This window comes from Apodemus sylvaticus, chromosome 7, assembly GCF_947179515.1.
Source record: "Apodemus sylvaticus chromosome 7, mApoSyl1.1, whole genome shotgun sequence".
Lineage (NCBI taxonomy): Eukaryota > Metazoa > Chordata > Mammalia > Rodentia > Muridae > Apodemus > Apodemus sylvaticus.
In genome coordinates this window covers 132,395,571-132,414,099 of record NC_067478.1, presented here as the reverse complement: position 1 = coordinate 132,414,099, position 18,529 = coordinate 132,395,571, and the positions used below count along the sequence as shown (strand labels likewise).

Sequence of the window (18,529 nt, the reverse complement as noted above, 5' to 3'; positions counted from 1 at the left end):
CTGTGGCATCCAGCCTTCCCCAGACCAGGGGTTCCCCTCCCTTTGATGTCCAACAAGGCCATCCTCTGCTGCCTATGCATCTGGAGCCATGGGTAACTCCATGTGCACTTTTTGGTTGATGGTTTTGTCCCTGGAAGATCTGGGAGTACTGGGTGGCTCATATTGTTGTTCCTCCTATGGCGCTGCAAACCCGTTCAGCTCCTTGGGTCCTTTCTCTAGTTCCTTCATTGGGGACCCGGTGCTCAGTTCAACATCTGGGTGAGAGTGGCCCCCTCTGTATTTGTCATGCACTAACAGGGCCTCCCAGGTGACAGCTATATCTGGCTCTGGTCAGCAAGCACTTGTGGGCATCCACGGTAGTGTCTGGGTTTTATAGCTGTATATGGGATGGATCCCTAGGTGGGGCAGTCTCTGGATGGTCTTTTGCTAAGACTCTGCTCCACACTTTCCCTCTATCTCCTTCTGTGGGAATTTTGTTCCCCCCTCTAAGAAGGGCTGGAGTATCCATACTTTGTTCTTCCTTCTTCTTGAGCTTCATTTGATATGTGAATTGTGTCTTGCATATTCTAAGCTTCTGGGCTAATATCCACTTATCAGTGAGTGAATACCATGTGTATTCTTTTGTGATTGTTGGGTTACCTCACTCAGGATGATATTTTACAGTTCCACCCAGTTGCCTAAGAATTTCATGAATTCATTCTTTTTAATAGCTGAGTAGTATTCCATTGTGTAAATATACCACATTTTCTATATCCTTTCCTCCATGGAGGGACATTTGGGTTCTTTCCAGCTTCTGGCTATTATAAATAGGGCTGCTGTGAACACAGTGGAACATGTGTCCTTATTACATGCTGGAGAATCCTCTGGGTATATGCCCAGGAGTGGTATAGCAGGATCCTCTGGTAGTATTAGACTGATTTCCAGAGTGGTTGTACCAGCTTGCAATCCCACCAGCAGTGGAGGAGTGTTTCTCTTTTTCCATATCCTCTCCAGCATTTGCTGTCCCCTGAGTTTTTGATCTTGGCCATTCTGACTGGTGTGAGGTGAAATCTCAGTGTTGTTTTGATTTGCATTTCCCTGATGACTAAAGATGTTGAACATTTCTTAAAGTGCTTCTCAGCCATTCAGTTTTCCTCAGTTGAGAATTCCCTGTTTAGCTCTGTACCCTATTTTTTAATAAGGTTTTTTGGTTCTCTGAACTCCAACTTCTTGAGTTCTTTGTATATCTTGGATATTATCCCTCTGTCGGATGTAGGGTTGGTGAAGATCTTTTACCAATTTGTTGGCTGCCGTTTTGTCCTACTGACAGTGTCTTTTGCCTTACAGAAACTGTAATTTTATGAGGTTCCATTTGTCAATTCTTGATCTTAGAGCATAAGCTATTGGTGTTCTGTTCAGGAAATTTCCTCTGTGCCCATGTGCTCAAGGCTCTTCCCCAGTTTCTTTTCTATTAGTTTTAGTGTGTCTGGTTTTATGTGGAGGTCCTTGATCCACTTGGACTTGAGCTTTATACAAGGGACTAAGAATCGATTGATTTGCATTCTTCTGTATGCTGACCGCCAGTTGAACCAGCACCATTTTCTGAAAGGCTATTTTCCACTGGATGTTTTCAGCTCCTTTTTCAAAGATCAAGTGACCATAGGTTTGTGGGTTCATTTCTGGGTCTTCAGTTCTATTCCATTGATCTACCTGCCTGTCACTGTACCAATACCATGCAGTTTTTAACACTATTGCTCTGTAGTATTGCTTGAAGTCCAGCATACTGATTCCCCCAGAAGTTCTTTTACTGTTGAGAAGAGCTTTAGCTATCCTGGGTTTTCTGTTATTCCAGATGAATTTGAGAATTGCTTTTTCTAATTCTATGAAGAATTGAGTTGGAATTTTGATTGGATCTGTATATTGCTTTTGGCAAGATGGCCATTTTTACTTCATTAATCTCCCAATCCAGGATCATGGGACATCTTTTGATGTCTTCTTCAATTTCTTTCTTCAGAGACTTGAAGTTCTTGTCATATAGATCTTTCACTTGCTTGGTTAGAGTCACACCAAGGTAAGTATTATTATTTGTGACTATTGTGAAGGGTGTCATTTCCCTAATTTCTTTCTCAGCCTGAATATAGGAAGTTTTGATTTGTTTGAGTTAATTTTATATCCAGCCATATTGCTGAAGTTCTTTATCAGCTGTAGGAGTTCTCTGGTGGAGGTTTTTGGGTCACTTAAGTAGACTATCATATCATCTGCAAATAGTGATAGTCTGACTTCTTCTTTCCAATTTGTTTCCCTTTGACCTCCTTATGTTGTCTAATTGCTCTAGCTAGAACTTCAAGTACTTTTTGGAATAAATATGGAGAGAGAGGGCAGCTTTGTCTTGTCCCTTAGTTTAGTGGGATTGCTTCAAGTTTCTCTCCATTTAGTTTGATGTTGGCTACTGGTTTGGTGTATATTGCTTTTACTATGTTTAGGTATGGGCCTTGAATTCCTGATCTTTCCAAGACTTTTATCATGAAGGGGTATTGGATTTTGTCACATGCTTTTTCAGCATCCAATGAAATGACTATGTGTTTTTTTTTTCCTTTGAGTTTGTTTATATAGTGAATTACATTGATGGATTTCCATATATTGAACCATCCCTGCATCCCTGAGATGAAGCCTACTTGATCATGGTGAATGATCGTTTTGATGTGTTCTTGGATTTGGTTGGCAAGAATTTTGATGAGTAATTTTGCATCAATATTCATGAGGGAAATTGGTCTAAAGTTCTCTTTTTTTGTTGGATCTTTGTGTGAGTTTGGTATCGGCGAAATTGTGGCTTCATAGAATGAGTTGCATAATGTTCCTTCTGTTTCTATTTTGTGGAATATTTTGAAGAGTATTGGTATTAGGTCTTCTTTGAAAGTCTAATAGAATTCTGCACTAAAACCATCTGGTCCTTGGCTTTTATTGGTTGTGAGCCTGTCAGTGACCACTTCTATTTCTTTAGGGGTTATGGGACCATTTAGATGGTCTATCTGATCCTGGTTTAACTTTGATATTTGGTATCTGTCTAGGAAATTGTCCATTTCATCCAGATTTTCCAGTTGTGTTGATTATAGGCTTTTGTAGTTGAATCTGATAATTTTTTTTTTAATTTCCTCAGTTTCTGTTGTTTTATCTCCCTTTTCATTTCTGAGTTTGTTAATTTGGATACTGTCTCTGTGCCCTTTGGTTAGTCTGGATAGAAGTTTATCTTGTTGATTTTCTCAAAGAACCAGCTCCTGTTTTTGTTGATCCTTTGTATAGTTTTTTTTTTTTTTCTACTTGATTAATTTCAGTCCTGAGTTTGATAATTTCCTGCCTTCTACTTCTCTTGGGTGTATTAGCTTCTTTCTGTTCTAGAGCTTTCAGGTGTGCTATTAAGCTGCTAGTGTGTGCTCTCTCCAGCTTCTTTTTGGAGGCACTCTGAGCTATGAGTTTTCCTCTTAGCACTGCTTTCATTGTGTCCCATCAATTTGGGTATGTTGTGCCTTCATTTTCATTAAATTCTAAAAAGTCTTTGATTTCTTTCCTTATTTCTTCCTTAACTAAGGTATCATAGAGTAGAACATTTTTCAGCTTCCATGTGTATGGTCTTCTGTTGTTTTTGTTGCTATTGAAGACCATTCTTACTGCATAGTGATTTGATAGAAGGCGTGAGATTATTTTATTCTTCTTATATCTGTTGAGATCTGTTTTGTGACCAATTATATGGTCAGTTTTGGAGAAGGTACCATGAGGTGCTGAAAAGAAGGTATATGCTTTTGATTTAGGATGAAATGTTCTATAGATATCTGTTAAATCCATTTTGTCTAAAATTTCTGTTAGTTTTTCTGTGTCTCTGTTTAGTTTGTGCTTCTCTGATCTGTCCATTGATGAGAGTGTGGTGTTGAAGTCACCCACAATTATTGTGTGAGGTGCAGTGTGTGCTTTAAGCTTTAGTAAAGTATCTTTTACTAATGAGGGTTCCCTTGCCTTTGGAGCATATATGTTCAGAATTGAGAGTTCTTCTTGGTGTATTTTTCTTTTGATGAGTATGAAGTGTCCTTCCGTGTCTTTTTTGATGACTTTTGGTTGAAAATCAGTTTTATCCAATGTTAGCATGGCTACTCCAGCTCGTTTCCTGGAACCATTTGCTTGGAAAATATTTTTTGGAGTCTTTTACTCCGAGGTAGTGTTTGTCGTTGACACTGTGGTATGTTTCCTGTATGTAGTAAATTGCTGGGTCATGTTTACATATCCAGTCTACTAGTCTATGTCTTTTTATTGGGCAATTGTTTCCATTGATGTTAAGAGATATTAAGGAATAGTGATTGTTACTTCCTGTTATTTTTATGTTTGGTGGTTATCTTTTTTGTTTGTTGAAAGATTACTATCTTGCTTTTTCTAGGGAGTAGTTGTCCTCCTTATATTGGTGTTTTCCATCTATCATCCATTGTAGGAACATGTTGTGGAAACATGTTGTATAAATTTGGTTTTATCATGGAATATAACCATCTATGGTGATTGAGAATTTTGCTGGGTATAGTAGCCTGGGCTGGCATTTGTGTTCTCTTAGGGTTTGTATGAGGTCTGCCCAGAATCTTCTAGCTTTCATCTTCTCTGGTGAGAAGTCTGGTGTAATTCTGATAGGTCTGCCATTATAAGTTACTTGTCCTTTTCCCTTACTGCTTTTAATATTCTTTCTTTGTTTAGTGCATTTGGTGCTTTGATTATTATGTGCTGGGAGGAATTTCTGTTCTGGTCCAGTCTGTTTGGAGTTCTGAAGGCTTCTTGTATATTCATGGGCACCTCTTTCTTTAGGTTAGGGAAGTTTTCTTCTCTAATTTTGTTGAAGATATTTACTGACTCTTTAAATTGTGAATACCTATAGTCCTTAGGTTTGGTCTTCTCATTGTATCCTGAATTTCCTGGATGTTTTGGGTTACATGCTTCTTGCATTTTGCATTTTCTTTGACTGTTGAGTCAGTGTTTTCTATGATATCTTTAGCACCTGAGAGTCTTTCTTCTATCTCTTGTATTCTGTTGTTGATGGTTGCATCTATGACTCCTGAATTCTTTCCAAGGTTTTCTATCTCCAGAGATGTCTCACATTGTGATTTCTTTATTGTTTCTACTTCCACTTTTAGATTCCGGATGGTTTTGTTCAGTTCCTTCACTTAATTATTTGTGTTTTCCTGTAATTCTTTAAGGGAATTTTGTGTTTCCTCTTTAAGGGCTTTTACCTGTTGACCAATGTTCTCCTGTTTCTTTAAGGGAGTTATTTATGTCCTTCTTAAAGTCGTCTATCAGCATCATGAGATGAGAAGTTCAAATCTTCCTTTTCCGGCATGTTGGGGTGTCCAGGACTTGCTGTGGTGGGAGAACTGGATTCTGATGTTGCCAAATAGCCTTGGTTTCTTTTAGTAGTGTTCTTGAGCTTGCCTTTCACAATCAGGTTATTACTGGTGTTAGTTGTTCTTCCTGTCTCAGTCTGGAGCTAGTCCCTCCTGTGGGCCTGTAAGCCTGTGTTAGTACTCTTGGAAGACCAACTCTCTTCTATCAGGTTCTGTGCACAGAAGGCTGTGGAGCTGCCTGGCTCCCTGGTGCAAATGGCAGCACCAAAACCTCTGTTCCAGCTGCTCCACTGATCATATGCCCTGTGTGCTCCTAGCTGTTCCCCTCCAGAGAGAAGTGGAGATCTCACCTCCATGCTCAGAAGTAAAAGAATTCATCATTTTTTATAGCTGAGTAGTATTCCATTGTGTAAATGTACTACATTTTCTGTATCCATTCCTCTGTTTAGGGACATCTGGGTTCTTCCCGGCTTCTTTCAGCCTTCCAAATAAGGCTGCTATGAACATAGTGGAGCATGTGTCCTTATTACATGTTGGAGCATCTTCTGGGTGTATGCCCAGGAGTAGTATAGCTGGGTCCTTAGGTAGTAAGTACTATGTCCAATATTCTGAGGAACCACTAGACTGATTATCAGGGTGATTGTACCAACTTGCAATCTCACCAGCAATTGTGGAGTACTGCTCCTATTTCTACACATCCTCTCCATCATCTTCTGCCTCCTGAGGTTTTGATCTTAGCCATTCTGACTGGTGTGAGGTAGAATATCAGGGTTGTTTTGATTTGCATTTCCCTGAGATTAAGGATGTTGAACATTTCTTTACATGTTTTTCAGCCATCCGGTATTTCTCAGTTGAGAATTCTTTGTTTAGCTGTGTACCCTATTTTTTACTAGGGTTATTTTATTCTCTAGTGTCTAACTTCTTGAGTTCTTTGTATATATTGGATATTAATTAACCCTCTATCTGATGTAGGATTGGTAAAGATGTTTTCTGAATTTGTTGGTTGCTGTTTTGTCCTATTGACAGTATCCTTTGCCTTATAGAAGCTTTGCAATTTTATGAGGTCCCATTTGTCAATTCTTGATCTTAGAGCGTGAGCTATTAGTGATCTGTTCAGAAAATTTCCCCCTGTGCTCATGTGCTACAGGATCTTACCCACTTCTCTTCTATTTGATTCAGTGTATCTGGTTTTATATGGAGGTCCTTGATCCACTTGGACTTGAGGTTTGTACAGGGAGAGAAGAATGGATCAATTTTGGGTATTCTGAGCTTCTGGGCTAATATCCACTTATCAGTGACTGCATTGCATGTGTGTTCTTTTGTGATTGTGTTACCACACTTAGTATGATATTTTCCAGTTCCAACCATTTGCCTATGAATTTCATGAATTCATTGTTTTTAATTGGTGAGTAGTATTCCATTGTGTAAATAATACCACATTTTCTGTATCCATTCCTCCATTGAGGGACATCTGGGTTCTTTCCAGCTTCTGGCTATTATGAATAAGGCTGCTATGAACATACTCGAGCCTTATTACATGGTGGGGAATCCTCTGGGTTTATGCCCAGGAATGGTATAGCAGGATCCTCCAGAAGTGATGTTCCCAGTTTTCTGAGGAACCGCCAGACTGATTTCTAGAGTGGTTGTACCATCTTGCAATACCACCAGCAGTGGAGGAGTGTTCCTCTTTTTCCACATCCTCGCCAATACCTGCTGTCTCCTGAGTTTTTAATTTTAGCCACTCTGACTGGTGTGAGGTGGAATCTCAGGGTTGTTTTGATTTACATTTCCCTAATGATAAATGATTTCTTAAGGTGTTTCTCAGCCATCCGAAGTTCTTCAGGAGAAAATTCTTTGTTTAGGTTTGTACCCCATTTTTTAAATAGGGTTATTTGGTTCTTTGGGTTCTGACTTCTTGAGTTCTTTGTATATATTGGATATTAACCCTCTGTCAGATGTAGGGTTGGTGAAGATCTTGTCCCAGTTTGTTGATTGCTGTTTTGTCCTTTTGACAGTGTCCCTTGCCTTACAAAAACTTTGTAATTTTATGAAGTTCCATTTGTCAATTCTTGATCCTAGAGCATAAGCTATTGGTGTTCTGTTCAAGAACTTTTCCCCTATGCCCATGTCCTCCAGGGTCTTCCCCAGTTTCTTTTCTGTGAGTTTCAGTGTGTCAGGTTTTATGTGGAGGTCCTTGATCCACTTGGAGTTTAGCTTAGTACAAGGAGATAAGAATGGATCAATTCCGCATTCTTCTGCATGCTGACCTCTAATTGAACCAGCACTATTTGTTGAAAAGGCTATCTTTTTTTCCACTGGATGTTTTCAGCTCCTTTGTTGAAGATCAAGTGACCATAGGTGTGTGGGTTCGGGACTTAGGGGGAGGGGGGAATCGGGAAAGGGAAAATCATTTGGAATATAAACAAAGAATATAGAAAAAAAAAGAATGCATCAATTTGCATCATTCTACATGTTGACTGTTAGTTGAACTGGCACATTTGTTGAAAATGCTGTCTTTCCACTGGATGGTTTCAGCTTCTTTGTCAAAGATCAACTGACCATAGGTGTGTGGGTTTATTTCTCGGTCTTCAATTCTATTCCATTGGATTACCTGCTTGTCACTGTACCAATACCATGCAGTTTTTAATCACCATTGCTCTGTTGTAGTACAGCTTGAGGTAAGGGATGGTGATTCCCCCAGAAGTTCTTTTATTGTTGAGAATAGTTTTTCACTATTCTGGGTTTTTTTGTTTTTCTAGATGAGTTTGCAAATCCCTCTCTCTAGCTCTATGAAGAATTGAGTTGGAATTTTGATGGAGATTGCATTGAATCTGTAGATTGCTTTCAGCAAGATGACCATTTTTTACTATATTAGCCCTGCCAATCCATCAGCATGGGAGATCTTTCCATCTTCTGAGGTCTTTGATTTCTCTCTTAAGAGACTTGAAGTTCTTGTCATACAAATCTTTTACTTCCTTTGTTAGTCACACCAAGGTATTTTATGTTATTTCTGACTATTGTGAAGAATTATTTCTCAAATTTCTTTCTCAGCCTATTTATCCTTTGAGTAGAGGAAGGACACTGTTTTGTCTGAGTTAATTTTATATTCAGCCCCTTTGATGAAGTTGTTTATCAAGTTTAGGAGTTCTCTGGTGGAATTTTTGGGGTCACTTAAGTATCCTATCATATTATCTGCAAATAGTGATATTTTGACTTCTTCCTTTCCAATTTGTATCCCTTTGACCTCTTTTTGTTGTCTGATTGCTCTGGCTAGGATTCAAGTACTATATTGAACAGCTAGGGAGAGAGTGGACAGCCTTGTCTAGTCTCTGATTTTAGTGAGATTGCTTCAAGTTTCTCTCCGTTTACTTTATATTGGCTACTGGTTTGCTGTATATTGCTTTTACTATGTTTAGGTATGGGCCTTGATTTTCTGATCTTTCCAAGTCTTTTATCATGAAGGGGTATCAAATTTTGTCAAATGCTTTCTCAGTGTCTATTGAAATGATCATGTGGTTTTTTTTCTCGAGTTTGTTTATATAGTGGATTACATTGATGGATTTCTTTATATTCAATCATTTATATTGAATCAAGTGGGCTTCATCCATTCATCCCTGGGATGAAGCCCACTTGATCATGATGGATAATAGTTTTGATGTGTTCTTGGTATAGTTTGGAATTTGTACTATTATATAATTATATTATTATAATACAATATTATATAATTATATTATTATATTTATATTATTATATAATTATATTATATATAATTATATTATTATATAATATATTATTGGTATTAGGGTTTTCATTGAAGGTCTGATAGAACTCTGCACTAAACCCATCTGGTCCTGGACTTTTCTTGGTTGGGGAACTACTGCTGACTGCTTGTATTTCATTAGGTGTTATGGGGCTGTTTACATCGTTTATCTGATCATAATCTAACTTTGCTACCTGGTATCTGTCTAGGAAATTGTCCGTGTCATCCAGATTTTGCAGTTGTGTTGAGTATAGACTTTTGTAGTAGGATCTGATGATTTTTTAGATTTCCTTGGTTTCTGTTGTTATGTCTCCTTTTTAATTTCTGATTTTGTTAATTTTGATACGGTTTCTGTGCTCCCTGGTTAGTCTGGTAAGGGTTTATCTATCTTGTTGATTTTCTCAAAGAACCAGCCTCTGGATTGGTTGATTCTTGGTATAGTTCTTTTTGTTTCTACTTGGTTGATTTTTAACCCTGAGTTTGATTATTTCCTGACTTCTACTCTTCTTGCGTATATTTGCTTCTTTTTGTTCTAAGCTTTCAGATGTGCTGTCAAGCTGGTAGTATATGCTCTCTGCAGTTTCTTTTTGGACTCAACTCAGAGCTATGAGTTTTCCTCTTATAGGACTGCTTTCATTGTGTCCCATAGGTTTGGGTATGTTTGGCTTCATTTGCATCAACTTCTAAAAAGTCTAACTCTCTCTCTCTCTCTTTCTCTCTCTCCCTCTCTCCTTCCCTCCCTTCCTTCCCTCCCCCCTCTCTCCCTCCCTCCCTTCCCTCCCCCCTCTCTCCCTCCCTCCCTCCCTCCTCCTCCTCCTCCTCCTCCTCCTCCTCCTCCTCCTCCTTCTTCTTCTTCTTCTTCTTCTTCTTCTCTCTCTCTCTCTCTCTCTCTCTCTCTCTCTCTCTCTCTCTCTCTCTCTCTCTCTCTCGACCAAGTTGTCATTGAGTAGAGTGTTCTTCAGCTTCCATGTGTATGTGGGCTTTGTATTGTTTTTGTTGTTATTGAAGATTAGCCTTAATCCATGATGATCTGACAAGATACATGGGATTATTTCAGTCATCTTGTATCTGGTGAGGCCTGTTTTGGAGACGGTACTATGAGGTGTTGAGAAGAAGGTATATTCTTTTGTTTTAGGATAAAATGTTCTATAGATAACTGTTAAGTCCATTTGGTTAATAGCTTCTGGTATTGTCACTGTTTCTCTGTTTAGTTTCTGTTTCCGTGATCTGTCCATTGATGAGAGTAAATTACTGAAGTTTCCCACTATTATTATGTGAGGTACAATGTGTGCTTTGAGCATTAGTTAAGTTTCTTTTATGAATGTGGGTGCCCTTGAATTTGGAGTGTAGATGTTCAGGACTGAGAGTTCTTCTTGGTATATTTTTCCTTTGATGAGTATGAAGTATCCTTATCTTTTTTGATAACTTTAGTTTGAAAGTCAGTTTTATTCGATATTTGAATGGCTACTCCAACTTGTTTCTTGGGAACATTTGCTTGGAAATTTGCTTTCCAGCCTTTTACTTGAGGTGCTGTCTGTTTTTGTCACTGAGCAAAATGTTGGGTCCTGTTTATGTATCCATTCTGTTAGCCTATGCCTTTTTTATTGGGGAATTGAGTCCATTGATATTAAGAGGTATTAAAAAAAAAGTGATTGTTACTTCCTGGATTATTGTTGTTAAAGGTGGAGTTATGTTTATGTGGCTGTCTTATTGGTTTGTTAATGGAAAATTACTTTGTTGCGTTTTTTTAGGGTGTAGCTTCCCTCGTATTGGAGTTTTCCATTTTTTATTCTTTGAAGGGCTGGATTTGTGAAAAAATATTGTAAAATTTGGTTTTGTCATGGAATACCTTGGTTTCTCCATCTATGGTAATTGAGAGGTTTTTTTTTGGGGGGGGGTATAGTATTCTGGACTGGCATTTGTGTTCTCTTAGGATTTTTATGACATCTGCCCAGGATCCTCTAGCTGTCATAGTCTCTGGTGAGAAGTCTGGTGTAATTCTGCATTCATATGTTACTTGACCTTCTTCTCTTACTGTTTTTAGTATTCTTTCTTTGTTTTGTGCATTTGGTGTTTTGTTTTTGTGTGATGGGAGTTTTTTCTTTTCTGGTCCAATCTATTTGGAGCTCTGTAGGCTTCTTGTATGTCCATGGGTTTCTCTTTCTATAGGTTAGGGAAGCTTTCTTCTATAATTTTGTTGAAAATATACTGGTCCTTTAAGTTGGAAGTCTTCGCTGTCTTCTGTACCTATTATCTTTAGGTTTGGTCTTCTCATTGAGTCCTGTGTTTCCTGGATGTTTTGGGTCAGGAGCTTTTTGCATTTTCTTTGACTATTGTTACAATGTTTTCTATGGTATCTTCTGCACCTGAGATTCTTTCTTCTGTCTCTTTTTACATCTAAGACTCCTGATCATTTTCCTAGGTTTTCTATCTCCAGCATTGTTTCCCTTTGTTATTTCTTAATCTTTTTTTAGATCCTGGATGGTTTTGTTCAGTTCCTTCACCTGTTTAGTTGTGTTTTTCTGTACTTCTTTAAGGGATTTTTATGTTATCTCTTTAAGGGCTTCTACCTGTTTACCTGTGTTCTCCTGTTTCTTTTTTTTTTTTAATTCAATATATTTTTTATTTACATTTTGAATATTTTCCCTTTTTCTGGCCCCCCCACTCCCCGAAAGTCCCATAAGCCCTCTTCTTTCCCCCTGTTCTCGCATCTACCCCTTCCCACTTCCCTATTCTGGTTTTGCCCTATACTGCTACACTGAGTCTTTCCAGAACCAGGCCACTCCTCTGTTCTTCTTGTACATCATTTGATGTGTGGATTATGTTTTGGGTATTCCAATTTTCTAGGCTAATATCCACTTATTAGTGAGTGCATACCATGATTGATCTTTTGAGACTGGGTTACCTCACTTAGTATGATGTTCTCCAGCTCCATCCATTTGTCTAAGAATTCCATGAATTCATTGTTTCTAATGGCTGAATAGTACTCCATTTTGTGTGTGTGTGTGTGTGTGTATACATACATATATATATATATATATATATATATATATATATATATATATATATATACACACACACGTTTTGTGATATATATATATATCACATTTTTTTGCATCCATTCTTCCATTGAGGGATACCTGGGTTCTTTCCAGCTTCTGGCTATTATAAATAGGGCTGCTATGAACATAGTAGAGCATGTATCCTTATTACCTGCTGGGGAATCCTCTGGGTATATGCCTAGGAGTGGTATAGCAGGATCTTCTGGAAATGAGGTGCCCAGTTTTCGGAGGAACCGCCAGACTGATTTCCAGAGTGGTTGTACCAATTTGCAACCCTACCAGCAGTGGAGGAGTGTTCCTCTTTCTCCACATCCTCACCAACATCTGCTGTCTTCTGAGTTTTTAGTCTTAGCCATTCTGACTGGTGTAAGGTGAAATCTCAGGGTTGTTTTGGTTTGCATTTCCCTAATGACTAATGAAGTTGAGCATTTTTTAAGATGCTTCTCAGTCATCCGAAGTTCTTCAGGTGAAAATTCTTTGTTTAACCCTGTACTCCATTTTTTTTATTCGATATATTTTTTATTTACATTTCAAATGATTTCCCCTTTTCTAGCCCCCACTCCCCGAAAGTCCCGTAAGCCCCCTTCTCTCCCCTGTCCTCCCACCTACCCCTTCCCACTTCCCCGTTCTGGTTTTGCCGAATACTGCTTCACTGAGTCTTTCCAGAACAAGGGGCCACTCCTCCTTTCTTTTTGAACCTCATTTGATGTGTGGATTATGTTTTGGGTATTCCAGTTTTCTAGGTTAACACCCACTTGTTGTTTTGATTTGAATTTCCCTAATGACTAATGAAGTTGAGCATTTTTTAAGATGCTTCTCTGCCATCCGAAGTTCTTCAGGTGAGAATTCTTTGTTTAACTCTGTACCCCATTTTTTAATAGGGTTGTTTGGTTTTCTGGAGTCTAACTTCTTGAGTTCTTTATATATATTGGATATTAGCCCTCTATCTGATGTAGGATTGGTGAAGATCTTTTCCCAATTTGTTGGTTGCCGATTTGTTGTTTTGATGGTGTCCTATGCCTTACAGAAACTTTGTAATTTTATGAGGTCCCATTTGTCAGTTCTTGATCTTGGAGCATAAGCTATTGGTGTTCTGTTCAGAAACTTTCTCCCTGTAGCGATATCCTCAAGGGTCTTCCCCAGTTTCTTTTCTCTTAGCTTCAGAGTGTCTGGCTTTATGTGGAGGTCCTTGATCCATTTGGAGTTGAGCTTAGTACAAGGAGACAAGGATGGATCAATTCCCATTCTTCTGCATGCTGACCTCCAGTTAAACCAGCACCATTTGTTGAAAAGGCTATATTTTTTCCATTGGATGTTTTCTGCCCCTTTGTTGAGGATCAAGTGGCCATAGGTGTGTGGGTTCATTTCTGGCTTTTCAATCCTGTTCCATTGATCCTCCTGCCTGTCACTGTACCAATACCATGCAGTTTTTAACACTATGTCTTTTTATTGGGGAATTGAGTCCGTTGATGTTAAGCGATATTTAGGAATAGTGGTTATTACTTCCTGTCATTTTTGATGTTATTTTTTATTTGAGTGGTTATCTTCTTTTGGGTTTGATATGAAGGAAGGTTACTATCTTGCTTTTTCCAGGGTATAGTTTCCCTCCTTTTATTGGAGTTTTCCTCCTATTATTCTTTGCAGAGCTGGGTTTGTGGAAAGATATTATGTAAATTTGGTTTTGTCATGGAATGTCTTGGTTTCTCCATCTATTGTGATTGAGAGTTTTGCTGGGTATAGTAGTCTTGGCTGACATTTGTGTTCTCTTAGAGTCTGCATGACATCTGCCCAGGATCTTCTAGCTTTCATGGTCTCTGGTGGGAAGTCTGGTGTGATTCTGATAGGTCTTCCTTTATATGTTACTTGGCCTTTTTCTCTTACTGCCTTTAATATTCTTTCTTTGTTTAGTGCATTTGGGGTTTTAACTATTATGTGGCGAGAGTTATTTCTGCTCAGGTCCAGTCTGTTTGGAGTTCTGTAGGCTTCTTGTATATTCATAGGCATCTCTCTCTTTAAGTTGGGAAAGTTTTCTTCCATAATTTTGTTGAAGATATTTGCTGGCCCTTTCAGTTGTAAATCTTCACTCTCATCTATACCTATAATCCTTAAGTTTGGTCTTCTCATTGTATCCTGGATTTCCTGGATGTTCTGGGATACAAGCTTTTTGCATTTTGCATTTTCTTTGACTGTGGAGTCAATGGTTTCTATGGTATCTTCAGCATCTGAGATTCTTTCTTCCATCTCTTGTATTCTGTTGTTGATATTTGCATCTATGCCCCCTGATTTCTTCTCAAGGTTTTCTATCTCCAAAGTTGTCTCCTTTTGTGATTTCTTAGTTGTTTCTACTTCTGTTTTTAGATCCAGGGTGGTTTTGCTCAGTTCCATCATTTGTTTGTTTGTGTTTTCCTGTAATTCTTTAAGAGATTTTTGTGTTTCCTTTCATGACTTCTGCCTCTTGACTCAAATTCTCCTGCATTTCTTTACGTTTTTTTTTTTTTTTTGTTTGCGTTTCTTCTATATTGGCTTCTATCTCTTGAGCCTTATTCTCCTGCATTTCTTTAAGTGATTTTTGTGTTTTCATTATACGGGTTTCTAGCTTATTCATGTTCCCCTGTATTTCTTTAAGAGATTCATTTATGTCCTTTTTGTGTTATTCTAGCAGCATCATGACCAGTGATTTTAAATCCAAATCTTGTTTCTCTGGTGTGTTGGCATAACCAGGACTTGCTGATGTTGCCATATTACCTAGATTTCTGTTAGTAGAGTTCCTGCGTTTGCCCTTTGCCATCTTGTTCTCTGGAGTTAGTTGGTCTTGTCTCTGGCTGGTGTTTGAGCCTCCTGAGGGGCCCTGGGGCTATTTCTGCAACACTGGATGGCTGGGTTTCCCCTGTAGCAGATTGCTGATGTGCTGTCCTCCTCTTGGGTGCCCTTGCAGCCCTAGTGTGCTTTGCCCCAGATTGTGACTGTGAACCAGATGGTGCCCGTTTGCTCCTTCAGGGAGTGCTGAAGGGTGTATGCTGCGGGGACCTTTTCTGCGTGCTGATCACTCTGCTGGGCAGCCGATCTCCCAAGCGGGTTGGTGCACACAAGGCTAGCCTTGCTGCTCAGGCCCTGAGTCTAGGCAAAAGCCTGGCAGGCCAAGTTCCGAGCAAAGTTCCCCTCGGGCTATGACTGTTAATTGGGTCTGTTAGGTGGCCAGAATGGCAGGTGTGCTCTCGTGCTCCCTGAAAGTGCTGGAAGAGTCTGCTGGGCTAACAACCTCCTGGCTTGGTTGACACACAGATGGCCCACTGAGCAGCCCAGTTCTTGGGGTCAGTCCAGGGCCTGTTGGGGCCTAGACCCCTGCTATGTTAGCCTCAGGCTATGCCTGTTAGCTGGCTTTGCCTGCCAGAGCTCTCTGGTGTCCTGTAGGCAAAATGGCGGGGCACGCACCAGGGCCAGGCAAAAAACCTCCTGGCTGGGTTGGCATACCGATGCCCCCGAACAGCCCAGGGTCTGGGTGCAGGCCAACGCCTGTTGGGCTTTGACCCCCGCGATGTTGGCCTCTGGTTATGTTTGCGTACCTCAGTCTGTCTGATCTCTCTGGAGTCTGAGAACCAAGATGGAGGTGAGTCTCCTGTGACTAATGGGAGGCAGAGTTCTGAAGTGGCTTCTGTGCGGTGAAAGGCACCGTAAATCCGCAGCTGCTTGCAGCCCGGATGGCCAGTGAAGGTCAGTGGTCGTGGGCGCAGGGCCTGCCTGGACCCTGTCACCTTGGTTCCACTGCTGATGGCCCTTCAGCTGGACCAGCCACTGCTGCAGCCGCCGCCGCTGCCGCCTGAACCCAAAATGTACCCCATTTTTAATAGGTTTATTTGGTTTTCTGTGGTCTACCTTCTTGAGTTCTTTGTATATATTGGATATTAGCCCTCTGTCCGATGATGTAGGGTTGGTGAAGATCTTTTCCCAATTTGTTTGTTGCCGATTTGTTGTTTTGATGGTGTCCTTTGCCTTACAGAAACTTTGTAATTTTATGATTAAAATTTGTCTATTCTTGATCTTAGAGCATATGCTATTGGTGTTCTGTTCAGAAACTTTCTCCCTGTACCAATGTCCTCGAGTTTCTTTTCTATTAGCCTCAGAGTGTCTGGCTTTATGTGGAGGTCCTTGATCCATTTGGAGTTGAGCTTAGTACAAGGAGACAAGGATGGATCAATTCCCATTCTTCTGCATGCTGACCTCCAGTTGAACCAGCAACATTTGTTAAAAAGGGTATCTTTTTTCCATTGGATGTTTTCAGCTCCTTTGTGGAGGATCAAGTGGCCTCCTGTTTCTTTAAGGGAGTTATTTATGTCCTTTTTAAAGTCATCTATCAGCATCATGAGATGCAAATTTTAGTTCAAATCTTGCTTTTCTGGCATGTTGGGGTATCCAGGACTTGCTATGGTGGGAGAACTGGGTTCTGATGTTGCCATGTAGCCTTGGTTTCTTTTAGGAGTGTTCTTAAGCTTGCCTTTCACACTCTGGTTATCTCTGGTGTTAGTTGTTTTTGCTGTCTGGCTGGAGCTTGTCCCTCCTGTGGGCCTGTAAGCCTGTGTCAGGACTCCTGGGAGAACAGCTCTTTTCTGGGGGGATCTGTGTGCAGATGGCTGTGGGAGTGCCTGGCTCCAGGGTGTAGATGGCGATCGGAAGGCTCCCGTCCCCGCTGCTCCACTGATTGTGTGCCCTGTGTGCCCTAGCAGTTCCCCTCTGGACAGTTGTTGGTGAGAACGTGGAGGTCTCACCTCCTTGCCTAATGGGACAATATTACCAGAATTCCTCAGAACATTTCTTTAACCAACCAGTAAAGTTGTTTCTTTGACTATAGGTATTGCCTTGACGAATATCCCAGGGCAGCCCTGAGGTGCTCTCTCATCATATAGTTTTCTTTTCTTTGGCACTCTGTACCAGGAACTTTGGACTTGTAGCACTGTTACTATTCTTTGCTTTGGATTCCTTCAGGCTCTTGCAAAGTTTACCCTCTTTGTATTTTATAGCCTTGACTCTTAAGTTAGGTTATCTGATGTTGACTGAAATGTTCTCTTACATGAGACTTTTCTGAGATTGGCACATGATCTCAATTTCTGAGTTTGGCATATGATCTCAATTTTAAATTACTTTTGTTTCTAATTAATCATGGGCCAACTTTATAAGAGAACACACAGTTGTTGCTTTTATTTGTTGAATGCAACTATACTCAAGATTATAGTTCTAAGATGATCAATAACATCATATGGAATACAGAATTACTCATGGTATAGAAAATTGTAGTCTGACATTAGTGCTTTTGTTTTATTTCTTTCTTAGAGTGAGTATAGATTCTGTTTATTTATTTCTGCAATAGAGTCTCTAAATGTAGCCAGATTGGACTCAAATTCATCATGTATCTCAAGCTGGCCTCTAGCTCATGACAGCTTCCAAATTTGGTCTCCTGAGTGTTGAGATTGCAGGTGTGCACCAGTACACTGTCTGAATATTCAAAAATAGAATTTTAAATGCTAGTATATAATAATATTATTACTATAGTAATTTGTATATTATTTATTTTACAGTTTTTGGGACTCCAGTTATTATTGTAACTGTATTATATTGATCATGTTTTAGTTCTTAACAGAATCTTGAAGTATTGTTTGCTCTAGAGTGCTGACTTTAATTTTTATGTGTTAGAACTGTGACCTACTATTAGTGCTGAATGTTTTGTTGAAGTGAGTTAAGCTAATGCATGAGGTTGCTTTATGACATATGCTCTTCCCCTGTCCTGTTTCCCCTCAGCACAGAGGCAGAGTCCAACTATATCTTGAATGTTGATGAAAAGAACAAGTTGGGGGCCAAGATTATCAAGGCAGAAATGATGGGGAATATGGTAAGACCCCTGTGTGTTTTCACTTGGAGAAAAGTAAAATGTTTAACTCTCACAGATGGTTTAGAAGCATCAGACATTTAGGCATGCATTTAGACACAGGGCATGCTTTGAAGATAATTACTGCTTCTTAATTTCTTAAAGAAATTCTTGAAAATTTCTAGAAAACTATTCTTACAGTTTCTCAACTATATGTATGTATATATAATATTCTCTCCCTTATTAAATTTCTGAAATTTATGAAAAAATTGTTAGTTTTAAGCACTTTTCAATTGTTGGATATCATTGCAGGAGTTACGGGTGTCTTTGTTTTATTTCCATTTTAACTTATTAGGAATGTTTATTTTCCTTTTGCAAAAATTTAATATTCTTTAAATATTTCTATTAATGTCTGTGTATGAGTCTGTGTATGTTCATGTACATTGGAATGCCCATGGAGGCCAGAAAAATGTATTGGATCCCCAAGATATGTGGAGGTATA

The 18,529-nt window shown here is 39.4% G+C and overlaps 1 protein-coding gene across 1 annotated transcript in view; it reads left to right on the top strand.

Moving 5' to 3' along the window:
* The window catches only part of Cwf19l2 (CWF19 like cell cycle control factor 2), a 79,540-nt gene that overhangs the window by 28,144 nt on the left and 32,867 nt on the right, over positions 1–18,529 (top strand). Inside the window, exon 9 of the mRNA XM_052189191.1 lies at positions 17,961–18,051. Within this exon, the coding sequence (XP_052045151.1) occupies positions 17,961–18,051 (91 nt within the window). The remainder of the gene's footprint in view (positions 1–17,960; positions 18,052–18,529) is intronic.